The 26,358-nt window shown below is 40.2% G+C and overlaps 1 protein-coding gene across 3 annotated transcripts in view; it reads right to left on the bottom strand.

The window, feature by feature from the left end:
• stan (Protocadherin-like wing polarity protein stan) overlaps positions 1–26,358 on the bottom strand; it is a 102,534-nt gene that overhangs the window by 16,083 nt on the left and 60,093 nt on the right. For all 3 annotated transcript variants that reach the window (XM_065226385.1, XM_065226384.1, XM_065226383.1), the window contains exons 3-6: positions 4,604–11,222; positions 2,497–2,717; positions 1,899–2,435; positions 1,470–1,836 (exon numbers count right to left, since the gene is read on the bottom strand). In XM_065226385.1, coding sequence (XP_065082457.1) covers positions 1,470–1,836; positions 1,899–2,435; positions 2,497–2,717; positions 4,604–11,222 — 7,744 coding nt within the window. The remainder of the gene's footprint in view (positions 1–1,469; positions 1,837–1,898; positions 2,436–2,496; positions 2,718–4,603; positions 11,223–26,358) is intronic.

The following is a 26,358-nucleotide window of genomic DNA, read 5'->3' as shown; positions in this document are numbered from 1 at the left end:
ATGCGACGACGGGGTAAAACGGCCACCCAAAGCTTGAATAAAAATAAAAATAAAAACTTTATAAAATTTCCACTATAAATTTAGTGAATATTGATCTGTAGAGTACTTTCCCTAATTACATTGATTTTCAGAAAATTTCCATTTTATTTTATGATGTTTTATCACAAACCAAAAAAATAAACTCCTTAGAAATTTAGAACCTAGTTTTATGAATTGACTGCTTTTACGGATGTTCCGATGGATAACCCAGGCCTCCATATCAGTAATTCATACTGATGCTGTCACAAATGTTTTCGAAAAAAGCCTGATATATTTCAGAAACGAAATATTGCTATCTACTGCATTCAGTTTCAACCTTGAGGCATAACAAAAGGTGTCCGTCTTACCCCGATAAAAGTCAAAGTCTGTAATACTGTACTCATAATTTAAAGAAAACTTTCTATTTTTCTCTGTAAGAGCTTCGAACAAACTTGTGTTTTCCTTAAAGTAATGTTACTTTTACATAATAAATGATAAAACAATAAATGCCGAAAACACAAATGTGTTTTACAACACCTATAAATAGATCGAGGGGTACGACACATCCAAATCTCAACTTTAGATGGTCAAAAAATCTCACGATAGCGAATCAATCTACGAAAAATCTTTTTTCATCTCTTTCATCAAATCCATCCATTCACATCGCTTTCCACCTTTTTGCAGAAAATCTACAAAATTGTCATCAATCTTCTCTCTATCTATTAAGCGTGCGCGCATCTCACAAAAGCAAAGCAAAAATTGTCCTGCATCTTAGATATAGTCGAGTAATTGATGAAAGTATGCCGAACGAAAAAAAAATCTTGTTTTGTAATAAGAATTTGCAATACAACTTGTTTCAACCTGATGTTGGTATTATGATATGATAAACTAAGAATTATAAATGCTTAAAAAACTCACAAATAGCATATAAAACAAATTCTGGTATGGGTGCATGTCTGTCCCCGAAGAGGAGCTCATCTTGCCCTGGGGTGTCTGAGAACAAGGTTAAAAAGTTCATTTTTTAATTTATTTAAAAAAAAACTCAAAATGTATGACATTGAATTGTATGTAGGTGCTAGAACAGACATGAAAGATCTAGGGTAGACAATGATAGAATGTATTAATTGCAGTTATTACATATCAAAATGTTGTCAACCTTAGGGTGGCCATCTTGCTCCGTCTACCCCTATATGTTAAACACGTTGCGTGATAAATCGAGAGTGATATAATCGGAGTGTGAAAAAACGAACCATGGTAAAACCGAAACGCCACTGTAACAACTCTCATTCTGTGCGTGAAACATGGCGGACTATTCCTTATCCTTTTGCTCTACTGCAAAATCCCTTAAGGAACTGTCACTCTGCCCGTGAAGAGCCAATGCAACAAAGTTAAACATTTTTTCATAGCAAAACAATGGTAGCAACCTTGTCTAGGATTTTAAAATAACATACCTGTGGACTCTGTACAACATGCAGTTCTGGTGGCGTTGTTGCAACATGTTCAGTGATATTTGGTAGATAAGAGGTAGAGCATACTCCTGTGCTACGATGCGTACTACTATTGCGACCAACACGTGATTCTTCGTCGTCACTCGAATGGCTTGACGCCAGCTCGAGACTTCTACCATCCGTTTCGCTTCCAGAGTCGGAATCTCTCCTATGGCGTCGTCCTTTTCGATAATTCGGTGAATTATCATTGGTTTCCTTAATTTTCCGCATACCACCACTTTCGTACCCACGCATATACGACGGCACACCATCACTGTTGGAATTGTAGTTCGAGGTGGATGTTGATGTGTGTCGGAACTGGCCGTCACTTCTGCAATATGTTGGCATAATTGTAAACCACAATTTTAAAATGTCTTAAACAGTCTTACATACCTATATGGACTTGAACTTGTTTTGGCTGTACTACGAGATGTAGTGCTAGACGTACTAATTCCAATATTCCGACGTGCTGTTTCGTACTGGCTAGCGAAGCCTGGAGTTTTTGGTGCTTGGCCAATGTTTTGCGAGCTACTGCTAACGGCCAAAGATGAATCCAGTAAAGGTACTTTTCGCCCCAAACATCTTAAAAATGTTCTATGGAGATTTTCCCTCACGCGCTTATTGATTATGCAATACCCAATGACGGAAAAAAAAGCATGAATGATTACAATTGCCGAGAGTAGAACTTTCAGCGTTTGTGAACTTTCAGATGCTGCCAAAACTGCTAAAACCCACATAATACCCATCAACGGAAGAGAAACCACTGAAAGCCACAGCAGGGTTCGGAGGTTTCCAAATCCCAGGACATGATCCTTTATTGTAAAGGCAGCCTTCACCGATAAAAATAATATCAACAGATTAACGACGGACATAACGACGATTGGTCCAACTAGCCACCATATAACCGATTCGTAGACTGACAACCAGCAACTGAAAGAAAATATTGGTATAATTAGCTTTGGTAATTTTGAGCAAGCCATTCTATACTTACAACATATTGTTGCCATATTCATGCACTCGAACACCTACTGAAAGTCCTACTAGGAGTGCTGGGGCCCCATATCCGAGCGTGTAGTAGAATCCCATTGGACCATGGTTGATATCTCGCATTTCGGTCAACATGCGATACAAATGAACGCAATCGACGGTGGTCCACGCAAAAGCGGCAAGCCAAGCATAATGCAGCACAATCGCAACCAATTTGCAGGAAAACTGCCAAGGAAATAAACAATTAGGAACGAACTATTCTTAAGAACTAAAATCAATAATCCTCGCTAAAATCGTTTTCCGGCGTCCTTAAATTCAATGTTCCATTCACGTTGTTATTTTTATACGATGATGTACCTATGAGTTATATACTTCTTGAAGTTGCCCATACTTACTCGGGTTTTTCTGTCAAAAATAACTGTCAAACCTACCTCGAGCGACTACGTGCTTGTTCGATCTCAATGAACACCCGTGGTATTGGTATTTTATAGTCAGGGGCTGTTCATAAACTACGTAGACTCTTGTGGGGGTTTGTTGTCTACGTACATAGTTGAAGATGCTAATTTCAAATAGCAGACTAAAGCGGTAATTTTTATACATTAGATGAGAAGATTAAAGTATAGAATTGATAGTTCCGTTAGAGTACGGCAGTGTGAAAATTGCATATAGAGAGTAGAAAGCGAGCAGGAAGGTACAAATCGGTTTGATCATCTCTCTTTACCAAACTCCCCCGTTGGAGAGGGATGGTGAGGGGTATTCCCCCCGCCACCACTGGCAAAAAGAGGTGATCGCCGACTCGCTCGCCCGACACTGTGTTGAAACAGTTCTATCGATTTTTACCGCACTCAAGTTGTTATCTGAAGGAAGGCATCCCGTCGTAGCTTTAAAAATTGCAGCTATTGTTACCTCTACCACGGTATGTGCTCCTGTCATCGACGACTTGATGATCTCGAGGGACACGGGTAGGGTAGGTGCTGCAACTGTACCTTTCGACCAATGACAGTAATTGATGGTAAGCTCCCATCCAGAGTGCGGTAAAACTCTATAGAACAGATTCAAACCCTCTCATATAGTCAAAAATAAAGAAAATTGAAATCAGATCAAATGGGTGTTCATTGCGATAAGCAAGTAGAACATGGTCATATTAGGTACTGCAGCGTGACGTCACAATTGAACTCGGCTGAACCTTTTTGACAGTTCAGAGGTACTGTTTACAAGCACTTAGAAGTATTTTTGGAAACAATATTTTAAAATTTTCGAATTTTAATTTGAAATTGTTGAGGAAATGCGCGGTGATAGGATGTTGCTCACGGACATTGCAGAAGTTTGGTTTACATTTCACTGCAGTCTGAAAAATTATCGAGAAAATCTACCCAAGAAAAAAATTACTAAGTCCACGTAAACAGTTCCATTGAACTGTCATGCGATTGAGGTTAACCCCGGCGGTGCAAAACCTTATATGGTCGAGGTACACAGAGAAAAAAATACCCTAAATTTAAGTTCTTTTTACTTAATTTTGGATAATTTTGAGTTTTGCATCCCACTCTCACTTTTTGTTGTTGTAAAAAACGGAACGAGAGATTCGATTTTCTCATGACTATCGTTCAATAAGCTACTAGTGAGTATATGAGATATTCTCAAATTTGAGTCAATTGAACTTAATTTTGGGCAGAAAATACTCACGAGTAAGTAATTATTTTTGCCGTATTCAAATGCAAACTACTATAAGCGGTTTACTGAAAATTAGCTTATTGAACGGAACATGGGACATGAGTGAAAAGAACTTAATTTTGGGTAATTATTCGGTTCCGTGTAGGTTTAACAGTTATTTTTGACAGAAAAACCGAAGTAAGTACGGGTAAGTTCGAGTTAATGCGAGCTGTGTCATTATACAGACCTATATAATATGACACCATGAAATTGAAAATCGAGGTTTACCGTCTTCTTTGAACATGTGCGACTCGTCAAATCAAAACGTATTCAAGTTAACCTTTCGAGATATGTTCATTTAACTAACATTTTACGAACAAAAGTTTTCACATTTAAGGACCTTGTGCAATGCAAATGGGACAGTTACAGCGAGAATTATCTACTCAAATAAAATTTCATACCTCATTATCAACCAATTCTCTCCGTGCCTGGATTCCGATGAAAAACAGCATTTCAGCAATGAAAATACAAAACAGTAGATTCTGATGGATGGTATTGGAATTGGTTTGTAAACCACGCAGCAGTGCTAGCGACAGTATCACGGCAAACAGCACAGGCAGTGAGATCAAGAACGCAGAGTACGACGTAATCTGCACCAACAGCGATGGTTCTGGAATGTCTTCTGGGTCGATAACATCTACAAGTACGGCATAGCTCGATATTTGACTGCAAGTGCAGTTGATGAGTATGGTCTCGTTCGACGGCAGTAGGTCAAAGTCTGGAATCTCCGTCTGGCAGCCCAACCGAGTCCATAGATTTACGTGCGAATTCCATCGTACGCACTGAGGATTAGAGCGAGGTCCGAACCAATTTTTAGGTATATGTAACCACATTTGTAGCTTAATAGGCTGAGGCAGATGGGGACTACCAACTGATTTGTACTCAATCGGCTTATCTGAACTTGTTTCATCAATCGAAAAAGCGGAATATTGTTGGGCCACGCTGCGTTTCTTTATTTTAGTATACACTGCTTCATCCAGTCCGTAAGTGGCTTCATTATCAATTGCAGATGATAATACCACTGTGTCTGGTGGGTTAGAAACTTCAAAAGGGTTCTCATCAATACTCATTACTATTTCAGGGTGTTCATCTAAGTTCTCCAAATTTTCATGTTCGCTCATGTCATGAATTGAGATTTTGATTTCATTTGTCAGTCTCTCGCTTGGGTGGTCATGTATCGTCGACGTAGAAAACGATTCGGTTTCTTTTTTGCTTGTGGTCTTTTCTAGGGAGTTCAGGTATTCATGTATATTCTTGTCTTCATCTTTTCTGCCGTTACTGGGCACTAATATATTGAGTGAGATAACTGGGCTTGCAATTTGTACATCAACTCCCCATCTGCGAGTAATGGTTTCGTCAAAATTAAGTGGGAAAATTGCTCCAGCGTCCTTATACTGTGCATATCCGACAACTGCCCGATAATCACTGATCGTGTTTGTTACTTCATTTTTATCAGGCTGTGTGATTCCTAGCATGTCCAATGGAACCAATATCTTGCTATGCCTGTCGAATTTGGTCTTATCCTGAATATAATTGTTGTATTTTGGAAAAGAAATCAGCGGATGCTTCTGTTTGTTCGGATGTTGAAGGAACGAACTAGTGTCGGGTAAAATCACGCTTTCGGTAGTGAAAAGATAAGATTTGGTATTTTTGTTATATCCCGTCAGCAATTGTGGTTCATATCCAAATAATGACTCAGCAGTTACGATGTCTAACCCATAAGCCATATTGTCGTGAACTATTTCGAACGGATTCGTGTACGTATCGTGCTGCGACCGGCCTAATATAATCATATATTTGTTGAACGCCTCCACTAGATCGTTTGGACCTCTTTGAGTTAGATCGGTTAGCCGTTTCCATTCATTCCGGTATTGGACATCTAGTATAACTCCAGCACTCTCCACCAAATTTTTTATGTAATGTTTGTCTTGACTGTGAGATAAATTCAGACCACTTTGCCGTGTCTCATACTTGATTAATTCGTGTAGTAACCGTTCAGTGATCAATAAATCTGCACCGTACATTTTGCTTTGCTTCACATTTTGCATATCATTCAAATAATCAAACTCAAAGTCATCCGGCTGCCATAACGAGTTTTTCGAAGTAAAAGACGATTCCAGAGCATATATTCGAATTGAATCCTTACGATCTCCTTTTGCACGTCCAAAGCTAGTAGTCGCACTTTGCAGAGTAGCAGCAATTTTCACCGAAACGAATGTGTTCAACTCTAATCCTTCTGTTTCAATCTGCGACAACTGTTTCCGAAGGTCCAAAAAATGTTCAGATGTACAGTTGAACATATCTGGTTGACCCCATCCTCCATGTCCAATGTCACATTTTCTTGTACCCTTCCCTCTAGCTGGCAGAGGACAATTTTCGATAGCAATTTCACCAAACGGTGTTCGGGACCACCACAGACCAGCGGAAAAGGACTTGGGGCAAGCATCGTAAACTACTTCACAACCGTTTAGTGTCACTTCTGCATACGGGTTGGAACAAGAATCACAGCGTCTTCCTATAACACCTTCCCGGCATTCGCATTGCCCGGAACTATTGCATGATTTTCCGTACGATCCAATAGCGTAGCACTCGCAAGGAAGACAAGAAGTATCGTTTACTAATTGATAGTGATTCTCTCGACAGTAACATTGACCTGTCATCTTGTTACAGTCTGGGTGGTAACCCTGTTTTAAATTACATTTGCATGGTCCACAACCACGCTCTCCCCACCATCCAGCAGGACAAGGCTGTTGTGTTGTGATTTCACAGTATTCACCAGAACTTGCACTGTTGTTGCATTGGCAACGGTATCCTTTCATTGCTAGATTATCAGCACGACACTGTCCATCGTCGGAACAAGGTTTTGCCGTGCATACTGGTAAACAATCTCCTCCTACATAGCCATGAGTGCACTCGCAATGTGCTTCATCCCAACTCGTAACACAGGTTGAATGTTCTGGACAGCTATTAGGACATTTGGCATTAGACATACATCCGTCGATAACGTTTTCTCTTATGGTCGGTCGATTCAGAACCGATTGACTGCCGCCAACACGAACATCTTGGATGCAACCCTCATAATAACCATAATTTCCGTATCCGGCAATACTGCTTTCTGATCCACCAATGACAATTCTTCCAACATATAGGCCCTGTATTTTCTGAGCCATGGGTAGCACTCCAGTTCGTTGACCATAGTCTACAGACAGGGAAACTTCAGTGCCCAGCCATTTGATCTCTATCCTATGCCATTTGCCATCGGCAAGATTCGTTCCGGCAAGAAACATCGGCTCCGAATTGTACGTATAGTACAGGATGCCATCTCGTAACGAAACAATCGCCGAACTATTTTGGCCAACCTGTACTTGCATCAAAAATGCATCCTTCTGCCTAGTTCTGATCGATAACGCAGTTAACCAAGGTAGTTGTATAGGACGCAACAGTGGATTGAAACTTAAAATGCCATCTCCGTTAAAACGCCACGGCAATGTCACTGACTCTTGGCATGCATTTCCGGTATATCCATCGGGACAATCACATTCCCAACCTTCACCCCATCCTTCTTGACAAGTGCCACCATTAAAGCACGGTTCAGAGGCACATGATGATGATTTTTGTGGACAACCAGCGATAGTACCATTGTCAGCAATGAACGAGTTGAGATCAACGTATCGATGATCAACGTAAATATCCGATATGCACCCAATGAAATCATGGGACTGTATTTGAAAGTGTGCTGGAATCTTCGGTAAGCCACCGATTTGCAGAGGCCCGGTTAGATCTAGGAAACGATGACATGACTCGGTGAGAGACCCACATCTACGATCTAGAATCATTGTAGTTTGATTTGCGCAGTTCCAGCGTTGGCCAAGGTTAGCCAATGCCAAGGCAGTGTCACAGTTATCTACGGAAAGCATTACCGTGCGGTTAAAATAATTTACTTCTACCGAGTGCCAGTTGCCATCGGATATTCGGTTGTTCTGATCCACCATGATCGATTCAATTTTGTCACCAAGCGAAAACGAAAACATTACTCTACCGTTAATGATTTCCAGCGCTATAAAGTCGTGCTGCTCGTTATATCTTCCGTTGTATAGCAGTAATCCGTTGTCCCGCACGGTTGCAAAACTCAGTTTAATGTTAAATCTGTGTCGTTGCTTCATGCTAGTGAACGTTAAAAATGAATTTCTCGTAAAAGATCGCGAAATCAGCTCACATGTTTTGGTATACGATGGGCTGTGCGGAGTATTTAACGTGTGCGACAGGCAACTGAATCCCTCTCCACATTGATCAGCAGCACATGCCTTCAGACTTTTGATCTCCGTTTCACAGTTAACTCCTGTGTATAATTCAGTGCAAACACATGTATATCCGCCTTCTCTTCGGACACAGCTGCCTCCATTCTGACAAGGATCGGAATAACATAGATCAACTTCCGTGTCACAAAGATAGTGTTCTTTGCTACCGGTGAACCCTTCTGGACATTTACATGCAAACGTATTAACCGGATATATGGGACGGAACAGCACTGTATCACTATGAATGAACCCGGATGCGTTGCCAAATTTCAGCACCGATAAACATTGTTCGTAATTTAAGCAAGGTTCTCTAACGCAAAGGTTATCGTCGAAAGGCAAAACTTGAACAGTTGCCAATCTAGCCAGTATGGCACGATTTAAATACACTCGCTCTTGCAAGTATTGTGGACTGTAATACTCTTCGAAGGCAACATCCGGACGTCGAGCCGAGAAACTTACATTCAATATTCTGGAATTAACATCGGTGTCATCCTGGATGGAAAACAGGTAAATGTTCTCCTTGGGACAGGGAATAATGGCCGCCAATCCATCTAGGAAGAAGCTCAACAATGGTGAAAGAAACGCCTCTTCAGTCATCTCGTCTAGCCGAACGGTGACAGAATTAAACAGCATATCCTCCGTCACAAGACGTACGATCAACTGCATGATTGCTTTGGCCTCATTAATTCCATCTGTCACTGATACTTCCATGATTGCAAATTTTGGGACATTTGTGTTCAATTGTGGACTCAACGTCAACCCTCCAGATGAGCTGTTCAATTTAACCAAATTTGCGTTGTTGCCAGATAAAATGCGATACGTCAGTTTGTCCGTGACATCTGCATCGAAAGCCGGGATTCGTCCGATAACTCCGCTTGGAAAGCAATCTCTAAAGTTGTTGAATATTACTTGGAAATCACGAAGTACAGGTGCATTGTCATTCACATCCGTTACCATGATCTCTACGTGAACATCGTTTCTCAATGGTGGACTGGCTGCTCTTATCACAAGTTCAAAACGTTTTTTACTCGATTCATAGTCCAGTTCGGTCATAGTTAATAGTTGAGCCCGCTCCGAACCAGGTCTTGTGACTAATGAAAATGAATTGGAATCATCTCCACCGATAATAGAGTAATGCACTATTGCGTTTACACCCTCATCCGGATCGTGAGCATGGATTTCCCCCACCACTGACCCTACAGGACTATTTTCTGGTACATACAATGTTAACTTGTCTGAAGGAAACGTGGGTGGAGAATCATTTACATCATCCAAACGAATTTGCACTTCAACAGAACTACTAAGTGTCGGCGTTCCTTTATCCGATGCTATTGCCACAAGGTGGTAAACGGCAATGCTTTCTCTGTCTAGCCCTTTATTAGTTCGAATCACACCTGACGTAGGATCTACTATAAACGAGCCATCTTCAATGTCTTTAGGGCTGAGTGTGTATTTTACGCGACCATTTAATCCCATATCAATATCTGTTGCAGCCACCTGAACCACTGATGTTCCGATGAGAGCATCTTCTGGTATCGTTGCTTGATATAGAGGAACTTTGAACTGCGGAGCATTGTCGTTTACATCTGTTATACTAACTTCTACATCAGTGGTATCACTTAGTGATGGATTGCCGCCATCCTTTGCCATTACTGTTAGCAAGTATCCACTTGTCGTTTCACGATCTAAAGGAGCATTAGTTACGATAGCCCCTGTTTGCGGGTTAATGCTGAATGGTTCGTTGGATCCCAGCCCGTTTACAGATTCATCGTTCAAAAGAAATGTTATTTGAGCGTTTACGCCAACATCACTATCTACTGCAAATACCACCAATACTGTGGTACCGATTGGGGCGTCCTCGAAAACTGATGCCGTATATGGTGCGTTTTCAAAAACTGGTGCAAAATTGTTAGCATCTGTGATATTTATGTTGACAATAGCCGTATCTGTTCGCTGACCACTATCCGTGGCAGTGATAGTTAATGCAAATCTACGCTCCTGTTTGTAATCTAACGGTTGAGCAATGGTTATCAATCCACGGCCGTTCTGGGACGTTATAGAGAATCTGCCTCTCGTATTACCTGCTGTAATTTCATAATGTAGTCGGGAATCTTCATCAGGATCAGTAGCAGTAACCGTAGTGACGGGAGTACCAGGCGGTTGATCCTCTGCAATAGTGGCCTCGTAGTATGTCGGGCTAAACTTCGGATCATTATCGTTGACGTCTTGTATTGTGACGACAACTGACGTGCTAGCCGATTTGGGTGGAATTCCACCGTCCATGGCAATCACCTGAAAACTATATCTACTTTGTTCTTCGCGATCCAATGACTTTGTGGTATGAATCCATCCTGTGCGGGAGTCTACAGCAAGCGGTAAATTATCATCTCTGTCTTGTATGTTATACGAGATTTCTGAATTAGTTCCTTCGTCAGAATCATATGCTTGAACCCGTACTATATTGTAACCAACAGGGACGCTCTCCAGTACTGCTTCTTGAAATTGGGATGTGTAGAAACGTGGTGCGTTATCGTTGGCATCAAGGACATTCACTAGAAGTTGCGTTGTGTTACTACGTGAAGGACTACCACCATCCTGAGCTCTTATAACTAATCGATAACTTCTAACGCTTTCATAATCCAGCGGTTTCACAAGCGATACATCACCACTCATCGAGTCTATCGAAAACTGCGATTGCGTATTTCCACCGATGATTGCATACCTATAATAAACAAAAAAAATATATTAATCCTTAAAGATTAGTTTTTATAGTGTAACAAAACTGAATTGCAAAATGGTGAGTCGACAACCTGAGTGGTAAGGGCTCAGCGGTAACAATTTATTATTTTATTACTTTATTTTATTATTTTTTCCTAATAAATTGCTAAAGGGAATTATTTTGATTTTAATGTAATGTAATAATTGAACAGGTTTAGTTCAGATGTAATAATTGAACAGGTTTAGTTCAGATGTAATAATTGAACAGGTTTAGTTCAGATACGATTTTATTCGAAAGAACTTTGTCAGTTCAAACATCGGTGATATCCAATAACGTAAAAATCGTCATAAATGTGCATACGAAGTCAACCATCTTCATAAATTATGCAAACAAGCAGCTTGTTTCAATATGGACTGTATGGAGGGCCCTTCACTTGGACTGGAATTTCGAGCACTAAAGGAACCAACTCGCGACCGATCACTTCAACGAAAACGTGTTCTTTATTGCATAAAAAGTTACAAAGGTTCTGTATTTATCTTTCTTTGTTCTGGTTATCTATCACATTATACGATTGGTTTCGAACTGGCTCACTTGTTTTTGTTGTTGTCATTAACCCACAGAAAAAAGTACGGTTGTATGAAGAGGCTCACCGGGGGGCTCCTCAACACCTAAACACAGCTATAGAAACGTAATATTAAAACGATGAAATGCTCCTTATACCCTGGACAGACTATGGCTTATATCATGTAATATAGGCTGTCTTGCAATGAGCACTCATACATTGGATTTCCAGTGAAAACTAGATGTATGAGTGTTCATTGCAAGACAGTCTATATTACATGATATAAGTCATAGTCTGTCCGGGGTATTAAACTTTGGAAAAATGCTTCTTCTGGAAGCTTCTTTATACCCCGTACAGACTATGGCTTATATCATGTAATATAGGCTGTCTTGCAATGAGCACTCATACATAGGATTTCCAGTGAAAACTAGATGCATAGGCAGTAAAATAATATAGGTTTAATACCCTGGACAGACTATGGCTTATATCATGTAATATAAGCTGTCTTGCAATGAGCACTCATACATCTAGTTTTCACTGGAAATCCTATGTATGAGTGCTCATTGCAAGACAGCCTATATTACATGATATAAGCCATAGTCTGTCCAGGGTATAAGGAGCATTTCATGATTTTAATATTGCAAAAACCTTTTTTTTTTCGAATACATACCCACGAAGGGAAGACTTCAAAAATATAATTCGTTCTGGATTCAGTGTGTATAAGGAAACTTTAAAGCGTTTCAATTCTTAGGCTCTGAACCATTTGGTGGATTATTTTAACTTTTGGTTAAAATTTGACAGATGGAAAGTTATCGATTAACCCTGCTATCCGAGCATGGTTATTTCTGACAGACAAGAAGTTAAATTTTGACAACCGTGGCTCGAAAACCGGTCGATCGACAGCACAGGGATTTTCGAACATCGAGAATAACTTTCGAAATGTCACTTTTAACCACGAGTTAAATTTAACTCGTGGTTAAAAGTGACATTTCGAAAGTTATTTTCTATGTTCGAAAATCCCTGTGCTGTCGATCGACCGGTTTTCGAGCAGAACTTAGCCAAGGTTGTCAAAATTTAACTTCTTGTCTGTCAGAAGTAACCACGCTCGGATAGCAGGGTTAATCGATAACTTTCCATCTGTCAAATTTTAACCAAAAGTTAAAATAATCCACCAAATGGTTCAGAGCCTTAATGTCATATAGTTTACCAGACCAAAGCCAAACAGTGTATCAAACGGTTTATGTCAGGATCAAGATCTTTGTTGATCTTAGCAGTTTATCGGGATCAGAGGCACGGGTTGAAGCTGAAAAGCAGGGGCCCGTTCAAATATGATGTAAAGCATAAACGCAATTTGTTGCGTTACTTAACACCCACGTCCCCATGATTTAAAAAGCCTGCTTACAGATGAAGTGAGCATTTGTTGAGATTATGATAGTATCTCAACAGGAGCATTTTCTCAATAATGCTAGCTGCCATGTTCTCGAAAGTATAAGTTGAAGTGCAGATGTTTCTTAGATTGATTGTCACCGTCAAAGATGTTTCAACGCATTAGCTTTCATTAAAAGCAAATTGAGGACATCGATGTCTGACGAAAAGCTGAGCTTTCTTTTGTTTGCTGAACATCGAAAGTGATATTCATAAAAGCAATTGATTTAAAAAACGTATAAAGGACTTTCTGAAGCTTAGGCTGTGGTCCATTTGGTGAATTTTCACTTAAATTTGACACTTCGAAACTAAATTATAATGTTCGAAAATCCCTCTGTTGTTGATCGGCCAATTTTCGAGAAGGTGTGTGTCAAAATTGATTCCTTGTCTGTCAGATATAAGTCTGCTGGAATAGCAGGTTAATTTGGAAATTTTCCATCTGTCAAGTTTAAGTGAAAATTCGCCAAATGGAACACAGCCTTAGTATGGACAACAATTATTTGTTGTAGAGGTGAATTGACAATCAATCAAAACCTCTTAAATAAACAAAAATATATTTGTCACAGTGCACAGTGGTCCAAAATGCAGATTTAGGTGGAATGATATGTTTTGAGCCTGAAATTGAAACTTTAGACTAAAAGTCTCTTCTACAAAGTTGTTCCTTATAGTTAGGCCCTCATTTTTATGACAATGAATTCTAGGGTGGTTCCTATCATCATTAAAATCAAAAATCTAACTTTTTTGTTTGAATAAATTAAGGTATACATTTTTCGACAAAGTTATAGCTGAGCTAATTTCAAGCAACTTTGTAGAAAATAACTTTTTTGTATCTCTTAAATTGGACGATTTAGAGCTATTTTCTTGAATTGCGTTAGGGTGGCTCTTGAAAAAACAGTTTTTTTCTCTAGTTTTCTTATTTCAAATTTCTCAGCAAAGGTGTCTTCAGTTAACTTTTAGATCTTAAGAAGGCGTAAGTTTTTGCTGCACAAAGCTTGTCAATATCTTTCGCCGATCAAGAGTTATTGACGTTTTTATACTAAAAATATGCACTTTTCAAATGTTAATATCTCTGGTTGGGGCAAACAAAAAAAAAAAGTTTTTTTACGACATTTGAAAGGGCGTATATAATTCTCAATATTATGACAAAATTGGAGGTATGTTATTTTTTAAACTCGTATAAAATCAATTTGAATTTAGTCATATTTTTTACTATATTTGGGTATATCTTTTTTATTAGAAGAGATACAGGCAACAAATTCAGATATAAAACATTCGTCTAAAAGAGTTTTAAAATTCTTTACAAGATAACTTTCATGAGAAATTTCAAATAAAAAAGTTATTGCTAAAAAACTATTTTTTTCCAGGAATACCCTAAGTCAACTCCGAAAAATACTTTAAAATGAGAACGATAAGAGATAGAAAAAAAATTTCTTCGACAAAAATACTTGCAATCAACTTAGCTACAACTTTTTTAAATAACACATGTTTTTATTTTGTAAAACAAAAAAGTTAGTTTTAAAAATTCCCTAATTTGAGGACCACCCTGACGTTTGCAAACACCAAAAGAAGGGAATTTTTAAGAACAAAAACTTCTTCGAAGACACTAAATGTCCAAATATTGAAACAAATGTACTAGCACATTTTATATAAATTTGTCATTAGAGTGGTCCTTTGAAATCCATTTTTTGCCAATAACTTTTTTATTTGAAATTTCTCATAAAAGTTATCTTCTAGAGAATTTTAAAACTCTTTTAGACAAATGTTTTATACCTGTATTTGTTGCCTGTATCTCTTCTAATAAAAAAGATATACCCAAATATAGTAAAAAATTTGACTAAATTCAAATTGATTTTATACGAGTTTAAAAAATAACATACCTCCAATTTTGTCATATTATTGAGAATAACATACGCCCTTTCAAATGCCGTAAAAAAAATTTTTTTTTGTTTGCCCCAACCAGAGATATTAACATTTGTAAAGTGCATATTTTTAGTATAAAAACGTCAATAATTCTTGATCGGCGAAAGATATTGACAAGCTTTGTGCAGCAAAAACTTGCGCCTTCTTAAGATCTAAAAGTTATCTCAAGACACCTTTCCTGAGAAATTTGAAATAAGAAAACTAGAACAAAAAAACTGTTTTTTCAAGAGCCACCCTAACTCAATTCAAGAAAATAGCTCTAAATCGTCCAATTTAAGAGATACGAAAAAGGTATCTTCAACAAAGTTGCTTGAAATTTGCTCAGCTATAACTTTGTCGAAGAATGTATACCTTAATTTATTCAAACAAAAAAGTTAGATTTTTGATTTTAATGATAATAGGAACCACCCTAGAATTCATTGTCATAAAAATGAGGGCCTAACTATAAGGAATAACTTTGTAGAAGAGACTTTTAGTCTAAAGTTTCAGTTTCAGGCTCAAAACATATCATTCCACCTAAATCTGCATTCTGGACCACTGTGCAGTGGCAGCAACTTGCTAAAACTCTACACTGGACCCCTTTTATTGATAAATTTTGCTTCTATGAGCCTCTATTTTAAATCAACACACAGACGTTCCTAGGCTATGGTGCCCGTTTGGTCACTGTTGTTTTTGTGCTGATCCAAATAGTTTTGACAATATAATTGCGCATTCTTGTTTTTTTAAAAGGTTGATTTTCCCAGTCCCAGTCTTGTATTCTGTCGTCACTTATTTTGTCATTTTGTCTTGTGTATTAACCCCCACTTGTCTTGTTTATTGTGTCAACTTGTGTCTATTGTCCTTCCTCATCTGTTTTAAACTCGTTCTGTTACTCTGTCATGACTAATTTCACTTCACTTTTCACTTTTCAAAAATAGTAATATCAATTACAGGATAATATGGTTATTTCTCGATTACTTTTTCAAAGGGAAGAACCAGCTCCTGCAAACAATGCATCCGATCGTCGATCCGGCGCAACCGGCAGCTCGCACACGCCTACCAACACCACTAGCAGGTAGAGGAAAATTTCCCTATCTGATGATAGTGCTAGCATGCGTGGGCGAACCACCAGTTACGCCAAATCGACGACCAAACGCACCGCCTACAAAAGCCGATACGCTCCCTTGAAAAAGTTATCGAGATTTCTACTAATTAATGAATTATAGACAATTACCTCTCATGATCCTTGGCTCCACTATGATTTTAACTTACCACTTTTTGATTATTTATCAAATACCTCTCCGAGTATAAAACTCCCCGATGCCTTGTTGGTTTCTGGTCTCATTTGGATTGGTCCTAAATTTGTTTGATATCCTGTTCGAAGTAATTCTTTGAGTTCCAGCTAGTACGTGTCTCACGTCATATGATTCGCCATTCATAAAGATAATGGGTTAAAAGGGAGTAAAACATACATAAAGGTAGATTAGTATTAGTTGTACTTGATCCAAACAATAGAAAGAAGCATAGATGACTTAGTAGAAAAATAAAACTAATATATAACTAAAAGTGCAATGGATAAGTGTTAGTTCCGGGATCATTTTAGTGTTAGTAGTTATGTTAGTTTTGATCCGTATTCAACCCTGGAGGGGCCCAGCACTATTTGCAGCAATTGTGATAAGATTATGCGACACTGCTACTACTACTATGTTAGATGTATGACTTGTCAATTTTCGCAACGCAATGTCTTTCAATAAATCACTCAATCAATTTGATGTTTGAAAATTTGCTCAAAAGGGCTTTGTTGACACATCATACCATACCGAAAACTAAAGCACAACAATCCTAATTCTTATTTCAAACCTATCAACATATTTAACACATCTTTCCTAAAACTTCACTTGTTCGTAAGCGCCTGGTTGAAGATATGACTTTCGCTATTGACATTGTCTGTAATTAACAAATACACTAAATAGGAAGATTTATTATACAACTTCATAGGCTAGTCGCCTCCCTAAGTGGACCCCCCGCGTCCTATCTTGTGTTAATTAACTTTCTGAATTCTATAATTGAAGTTTATTAAATAAATAACTGAAATCTCTAATCTAACTACACAATCATAACCCATGCTTTTAAACTACAATTTAACGTGTTTCAAGTACTTCTGGCTTTTACATATATTATTTATATCTTTGTTCGTCCCAGGTGACTAAAATGCTTCACTTTGAAGTTGGTTTCCAAGCTAATTTTATAGGGTAAATGTTCCAACTACGCTCTCACGTTTCCACTATGTCGCACCACAAAAATACATATGGGTATGTCACAATAGAAGCACACCACAGTGGAAATCCCGAGCCATAGTTCAAACACTTATCCCAAATCAAAATGAAGCACATATAAGATTAGTTACAATACCATATACAAAAATGATGTTTAACATTGTTTCCTGAGTAATACTTCAATGAAAACAACAATGAAAGCTTGTCACGCAAATAGAAGGAGCACTGTTGGGCACTTTCTGAAATATTTCAATAGTATAATTCCCTTGCAAACCCAAATGAATCTATCTGCGTAAAAATAAATAAAATAAGAGTGATTTGCGGCAAAACCCGCCAGTATCACACCCAACGTCAGTGCCTATACGTAAGCGTACTACGACGCGGCTCTCAATTAAAGGAGTAACAAGTGTGATACTATCACTGCTAGACTAGATCTTTGGTTCTCTCATGCAGTGGTTTATCAGAGAGGGGAAGCTTAGTAATCCCCATTGCCTGCCCATGACGCCATTCTATCGCGGCATGAGCCAGCAACGCCGACCATAAACCTACCGTCTCCAACACTCCACTAGCATGAAATTAAGCCCGCCCACCAACAGCAAGGTACAAAAACTAGCCAAGGGGAGGGAAATAAACAAAAAAATATATTTGTGCAAGTTTATAATTTCGTACTTTTAGTATTTTTTTTCCTCGATTTGTTTTCCGTCGATCTTGTGTTCCGTGCTGAGCACCAATGCTACCTATTGACCCATCAACTCATGAACCGGGGACCAACGGTTTTACTTCCCTTCCGAAGGAAGGCGTGATCAGAGATGTTATGCCTCAGAACATCACGGCGGCGCCGACTGGAATTGAACCCAGGCCTGCTGGGGTGAGAGGCAATTACACTTACCACTACACCACCGGCACCGCTATTGCATTTTAGTATTTTTTTTATTGAAATTTAGAGTAATCATTCTAAAATGATCCTAAATCCGACAATGGGTAAGGGAACTAAGGACAAGGTCACCCGGGACATGAGTGCCACCTTCAAATGAAGACATTTCAATGCTACCTCACCATGGATGGTATTCCTATAATGCATTCTAGAAAATTATGTGCGAAACAAATTCTTAAAAAAATGCCAAAATCAATTTGTGTTGATGATAAATGATAGCTTCGGCACCCATTGACTGATTTCTGTAACCAACATTTAAACGTTAATTTCGCTGTATTTGTTTCACCAAAACACTTCGCTGAATGTAATTTGACGATTTAGTCATGCTTCAACATGATTACATTTATACGACTGAGCAAACCTGTTATGTAACGTTTGTCTTCAAATGAAATATACGCACTACAAAATAAGGCTGATTTCGAGATGCCGATAATAGAACAGCTGGTTAACACCGAAGACAACAAATCAAGAAGACTGGCAACTCTTCCATTTTCTCATACGAACGCTATGAGACAGGTACAATCGCGTCATCTGCCGCTCAAAGGTAAATGCTTCGATCGAATTTTTTAGCAAAGATTACATCCTCAGAAGAAGGGTTTGTGTATTTGCTCATTTTTCTATGCGTTGCTTTCACCTTCACTCAAGCGCAGCGCCACTGTCGCTTGGATTCTGGCAAAGTTGCCAGTCTTCTTGATTTGTTGTCTTCGTTAACACGCAGTTCAAGTGGAAAGGTTGCCGAAGAAAAAAAGGCTGCCGACAATAGACTTCTCTGACGTCGCTTTTAATACGGTTTTTTAACGCCATTTTTAAGCAGATTTTAATTTTTCCCCTTTTTTACGCGGCTTTCGAAATTTACGCGGTTTTTTTTACGTGGATTTCGGAATTTACGCAGTTAATTTTACGGGGATTTCGGGGATTTTTTTATCGTTATACACTGGAGTAGCTTTTACACGTTTTTTATGCGGATTTCGAAATTTACGCGGTTCTTTTTACGCGGATCTCGGAATTTCCGCGGCACGTATCCCTCACGTAAAAAGCGACTCCAGTGTACGTAAATTCCCATATTTTTAGAAAAATACTGCTCATATGGATTTTTGTCAGAAATGACAGGTTCCGTGCCTTTTGATTTAGTGAGAGTTAGGGCGCGTTCTGCCAGGTTGGTCGAGGCAGATTTCATGTATGAGTAAGTGATGAACATTGTTATGTGCAATTCACTTCAAAAGGTGCGTTTCATATTTCATCACATGTAGTTCCAAAGAGCCTGAACGAAATGTGGCGCTTGAGAAGATCACTTGAAGATACAATATGACGTATTGTACTAATTAGATACACAGATACAGTATTAGATTGATACTAATGGTTTAAAACACAAGTAAATTCTGTGTAGTGGTAAGCGTGATTACCTCTCACCCCAGCAGGCCTGGGTTCAATACCAGTCGGCGCCACCGGGATGTTCTGAGGCATAACATCTCTGATCACGCCTTCCTTCGGATGGGAAGTAAAGCCGTTGGTTCCCGGTTCATGAGTTGATGGGTCGATAGGTAGGGTCCAGGTGTGGGAGCTGCCTTCCTGGCACGTCGGTAGCATTGGTGCTCAGCACGGAAAACAAGATCGACGGAAAAAAACAAACCAAAGGAAAAAAAAAAAAAAAAACAAGTAAATTCTTCCAGAAATAAGTTAAGATAACATATTGAAAAATGTGTTAATTGTCAGTGAACAAATGTAATGTTGCATTGAAATACTTTAAATCGTGTTAAAATTAAATGTTCCCTCATTTCGCATCTCCCACAAAAATAAAAGTTCTAATTTTCCAAGGGCCAACCTCTAGATTTGTGCCTTTAGGTGATAAAACCATTCTCTGGAAGTCTTAGCTCATTTGGTTATAGGATGAGCTGGCGCTTTTAGTTTGAATTTTGTATGGGATTTTTGATAAAATACATGAAAAAATGACACTCCTACACTCTATCGATCATAAAAAAGTTTCCTTATTCTCGATTTAATTCAAATTTTCAAAACTTGTAGTTCAATTAATATGAGCATTTTGTATATGAAAATTTCAATCAAATCTTCTATATGAACATTAAACCAAAAGCGCCAATTCGTGTAACGTCAAAAAGGGCTGAAACATTCAGAAAGTGGTTATCGCACCAAAAAACACCAGCCTGGATGTTGGCCTGTGGAAAATATGAACTTTTGTAAAGAGAGAGAAGGATTAGTAATTTCCATTTAATTCTACTACCTTATTTGCTTATCCTTGACAGATACGCGTATTTCGTCTACAATGTGCAGACTTCTTCAGTGTCTTGTACCAATACTCGAGTACAAGACACTGAAAAAGTCTGCACATTGTAGACGAAATACGAGTATCTGTCAAGGATAAGCAAATAAGGTAGTGGAATTAAATGGAAATTACTAATCCTTCTCTCTCTCTCTCTCTCTTATACAGGTATTCCACTAAGACGCCCACTTTCATCAGGATTCATGAACTTTTATTTTTAGTGGTTATTTTTAGTTGATCCGTTGCATACGTTTTAGCTGCCTGTATTTTGTTGCAATATATGAGCAGAATGCACATAATTCATTAATATCTCCATAATACTAACTGGAATTGTGATGCTGTCATCAGCATATTGATCCTTATAGTTTAAGCAACGCGTGCTGAAATTCTGAGCTTAATCGAGCTTGCTGAACCAGTTCTATACACGAAAGAGTGAATGAATATTATTTCTCCATATATTTCAACGCCATATACATTTTAAATCAAAAGCGCCAGCTCGTGTTACATCCGAATGAGCTGAAATTTACAGAGTGGTTTTCTCACCTAATGGCACAAATCTGGGCCAGTCTAATATCACATCATATATCTTCTTCTTCTATAAATATAAAAATGAATTTCTGTCTGTCTGTCTCACCCTTATAGACTCGGAAACTACTGAACCGATCGGCGTGAAAATTTGTATGCAGGTTTTTTAGGGACAGGGAAAGGTTCTTATGGTAGTTCAAGACCCCTCCCTCCTTTGTAAGGGGGGGGGGGGGCTCACATACAAATGAAATAGAAATTTCTGCATAACTCGAGAACTAATCAAGCAAATGGAAATAAATTTGGCATGTGCAGGTCATAGGGCGTAGCCCCTTAGATAAGGGGGGGCTACGTAGAATATAGCAGGTTTTTTTTTCAATTGGCGCATAAACTCAAGCTAATATTGAATCCCGAGCAAGGCCGGGCACAATCAGCTAGTATATATATTTATATAAATGAATTTCTGTTTGTCTGTCTGTCTGTCCTGACAGATCTGATCTGTGCAGAAAAAAACACACGCACACTGGCACATTGGAATCGACGTAAGTAATATCCTAATTACGGCTTACTGGACACGGCATGAAATAATGGACACGATACGGCACAATGGATTGGATACCACGCTACAGTGCGACGTTGCTATCATTGCAGAGTCATATCGAGGCCCTCTCCATAATGGTAACTGGGTGTCGGATAGAGCAGGAATGGCGGCCATACAAGTCATGGGCAGGTATCCCATTCAACAAATGGTGGCGGGATCATACGAAGGTTTCGTGATCACCAAAATCAATGGAATATATGTATGTAGTTGCTACGCACCCCCAAGATGGAAAATTGAGCAGTTCCACCAGTTGCTGGATGGGCTCACCGGAGAGCTCATTAGACGGAGACCAGTCGTCATCGCAGGAGATTACAATGCTTGGGCAGTGGATTGGGGGAGCAGGTGTACCAACGCAAGAGGATATAGCCTGCTGGAAGCACTGGCAAAGTTGAACGTCAGTCTGGCCAACTTAGGAACCATCAGCACCTTCCGCAAAGATGGTAGAGAATCCATTACAAACGTCACTTTTTGCAGTACGTCGCTAGTGACAAGTATGAACTGGAGAGTGTGCGAAGAGTACACCCATAGTGACCATTAGGCAATCCGGTACAGTATCGGCGAACGGACACCGGTGGAAATACGGAGGACGAAAGTAAGCGAGCGGAAGTGGAAGACGAAGGCATTCAATCAGGATCTCTTCATCGAAGCTCTAAGTGTAGACAGCAGCGTTCCGAGCCTAAGCCTAAGGAACGAGGAAATTAGCACCCTCCGTGTTAGTTGTCTTCTAGCCAGAAGGCGCGTTCAGAGAGCAAGAACTGAAGCAGACAGAGAGGAGCGCAGGGTGGTGTTCCGAGCGACCAAGGCTGCACTAAAACGAAAGTTAAAGCTGAGTAAGTCAAACGGTTTCAATGAGCTGTGCCGAGATGCCGATGCCAACCTCTGGGGCAACGCATACCGAGTCGCGATGGCGAAGATCAGAGGTTCAACCAGTTTCCAGTTGTCTAGACGAGGGTCAGCTCCTTGATAGGTGAAAGGTACAAAAGCTTGTGTTGTTGCCGTAGCCCGGAAAACCGCCGGGGGATCCTGCATCGTATAGTAGCAGCAAGAGGCGTCTTCTGGCTAGTGTGTCCTCATCGATACTAAGGTATGGAGGTGCAGCCTGGATTGAAGCACTGAAAACGAAGCAGAACTAAAAGAAATTGAGCAGTAGGTTCTGGCTCATGGCCATGCGAGTCGTGAGTGCGTAGAGAACCATTTCGATGGAGGCTGTATGCGTTATCGCCGGTGTTTGGACTGGGAGGGAACCTTCCCTTTTCATAGTGGACTGTATCGGCAGGGTGGTGGAGGAAGCAAGCGTCGATCGGAAATCAACTCGTAAGGGCTCTCAAAAGAGCTGGGGGTTCGACGCTGCTCCAAACCAGGGATGTGTGCAGAATAAACTTGATCGGGACGGCTACGCTAACAACTGTTTATTCTCACCTCTTTCTCTCTACAAATTCTGTTTCTACTGCAGCTGATGTTTGCTGGTGCTTGGTCGGAAAAGAACTCTATTTTGCACAGACAGATTTTCCTTTATTTAACGTCGGTCTCTGTTCCGCAATCTAGTGCCAACCACCGACGGACCTCTCTTTTGCACGGTGATGCATGCCTCTTTTAAAGCGGCGAGCGATGATGTGGTCATCGCTGATTGGTGGATGTTGTAGCCTATTGATGTTCTCCTTCTTCGCTGCTTGTTGGCGGTGTTCGTAATAGTTGACTTTCGGCGGAGACGGAACATACTCCCCCGGTTGAGGTAACTCAACGATTAACAACGATTGTCTAGAATTGCTGATTGAGCGTCGGTATCTGGAACTTCCTGCAACGGTTGTGATGCGACCCAAATTCCAGTGGGGGTTGATTTTTCGATGGTAGTGGAACAACCAGGTTTTCACGGATGATCGGCATGGTTCGTAGGTATTTCTTCCTGGGTAGTAGGGTATTCATTTATGGGTTGGTACTTTGGAAAATAGTGCCATTATCCGAATGCTGCTGCTGGAGAAACCAATCGTTGAGATATTTTCAAAAGTTCAACATTCACAGATAAAAATTCTGAATTTTAATAGTGATGTAAACATTCATTCACGTAAATTTGTATTTCATTTCACGCAACCAAACAACTTGTAAACAATGAGTCTGAAATGTTAGTTTCGGCTAAATTGGAACGCCTTTGGATACGGTTGTTTGTTCTCTGTTTTGTGGTGCGTTCGCGTTCATAGTTTTCGGCTGCATTTGCCGGATTAGCGCTGGCGCTCTGCCTCCCGGACGTTTATACGTGTGTGATTGGTAGTTTTTTCGCTTTCCGGGAAGTTTTAGAATAGAGAAAGAAAACGTGATTCAACATGTTTGCAAGCATCAGAAGAAATGTCGCAATCTGCGTTATTTGATTTTCTCCCGGACCAGAAATTAGTGGCATCGCGAGTGATAATTTTTAATTTCAGTTTATTTACGCGCTGCAAGGTGCGTGAAAGAGTTCGGCTCAATCGGTGTTGATGTTGGCTCGCTGCTTGAAACTTTTTTTGTGTGCTCGAAAGAAATTGATCGAAAGTGTACCAAAAGTGCTTCTGAACGTGTTTCGCAGTTGGGAGTGGTGAAGTTCGTAAATTCGCGGTTTATGTTCAGTGAAAATTCCGTATCACAAAATTGCTCAACGAGTTCCCTTTTTTTTGCCGTTTGACGACGACGGGCATGCGAGAGAAAAATAAGCATCGGGAATGTACTCCCGGCTGTATTGATTTGGTGAGTTCGTTCCAGTTGAAGATTGTTCTTATACATATCTCGATTGCATTTTCGAGGGGACGTCCGGAGAGCCTTGAGATTTAGGCGTTGTTGCTTTTGCGGGCAGACGAGTTGGTCGCCGGTAAGGTCCAGTAAGTGCTGCCAGCAGATGAATCAAGAGGTATTCGAAACAAAATTGGTAAGAAATGTCCATTCAAATCGTTTTATTACAGTTAAACAAATTTCAAAACTATATACGTGCCAGATTTGGAAATAATATTTTTTGAATCTGGAAGTGTGTTTATGATACCATTATCCATTTGATAAAGGTAGAGTGAACATGCGGGGCTTATTGTTAGTAAAAGTGACCTCGGAGTGGTCGTGAATTACCAGGCATTCTGAAATGGGTCACTGGAGCTGCAATAGAGCTAACACCTTCTAACTCCCGGACTAAACCTGCTTTAATTGAAGGGTAATAAAAAGCAGTTTTCTTCCATAATAACACTGCCGGACAGTGGGGGTTAGATTGTACACACACACACACACACACATTATCCGAATGCTGCTGCTGCACCATTCCTCGTCGTCCAATGAAACGCTTGAAGAATGCCAGGAAGTCATCGGTGCTCAGATCGTATAACGCTTCCAGGCCATCAGTGTAGATCGGATGCACGTTTGCCAATTTCTTGCAAGGGTCGTGGGCAACAACTCGCTGAATGTCTTCTGCCAAATGGACAAACTGAACCACTTGGGTAATAGTTTCAGTTGCCTGGCGTAGGTGCGGGACTGCTTTTTCTTCAGGTCAACTGGGTTGACGATAACTGTTTTCAGTGCAGGTAGCATCTGGTCTGGAACATTTTCGGGTAGTTCGATGTTGTACCTTTCTCCCTGGAGGAACTCAGGACCACTACACCAAGACACGATATCGACTTGTTTCTGGATCACAGCGATTCGGTTTCTTCCGAATGACTGTAGTTGGTTAAGCGGTTTGTTGATCCAGGCCAGCACTATCGTACTTTCGCACCATAGCACAATTTCTCGGAACTCCATATCCAGGACTGGTAATACCTTCAGTACTAACCGGGTTAGCAGGTGAGCGGCGCAAAGTAGTGTTCTCAGTCTGAGCTTGCTGGCTCGATGTAGAATGGAAAGATCCTCTGGCGGTGGCTCCTCAGGCTTTGGTATTGGAACGATATCAATGGAATCAGGATAGGGCATCTTCGGTACAGGATTAGCTGAGCTTGGCTTGTCTGGTGGATCTCTTATTTGTTGTTTCTCAGACGTCGGTAACGGAATGAGTGCACTTGGCTCCAGAATTGGCCTTGAGTAAATTCCAGCTGACATCGAGACCGGCTTGAACATCGGACAGTTTTCGGTTGGCATCAGATACCGCTTGAACACCGGATACTTTTCGATTGGCTTCGGGTACCGCGTTAATACCGAACGGTTTCCGGTAGACATCGGAAACATCTTGAACACGGGCCGGGTTCCGGCAGACATCGGGAATAGCTTTAGCACCTGATGATTTCGAGTTGGCATCGGAAAATACAAAACCGGATGGTCTCCTGCTGATATCGGTAACGGCTTGTTCACCGGAAGGTTTCCAGGGGACATCAGAAACGGCTTGTTTACCTGATGAATTCCAAGGGTCATCGGGAACTGCTTGAACACCAGATGGGTTCCAGTGGACATTTGGAACGCCTTGAACACCGGACGGATTCCGGTGGACATCAGTAAAGGCTTGATTACCGCTTTGGTTCCGGCGGACATCAGGAACGGCTTGGTGACCGGACGGGTTCCAGTGGACATCATTAATGGCTTGACCACCGGACGGATTCCAGTAGACATCACGAAGAGCTTGACCAACGGCTGGATTGCGGCGGACATCTGGAATGGCTTGACCACCGAATTGGTTTCGGCTGACATCGAGAGTGGCTTGACCACCGGA

Source organism: Ochlerotatus camptorhynchus, unplaced genomic scaffold (genome assembly GCF_037179485.1).
Source record: "Ochlerotatus camptorhynchus isolate MF236.1 unplaced genomic scaffold, CSIRO-AGI_Acam_v1.1 ptg000250l, whole genome shotgun sequence".
In the NCBI taxonomy this organism is placed as follows: Eukaryota; Metazoa; Arthropoda; class Insecta; order Diptera; family Culicidae; genus Ochlerotatus; species Ochlerotatus camptorhynchus.
Note: the sequence above shows the minus strand (reverse complement) of the source record. Positions and strands in the feature narration are given on the sequence as shown.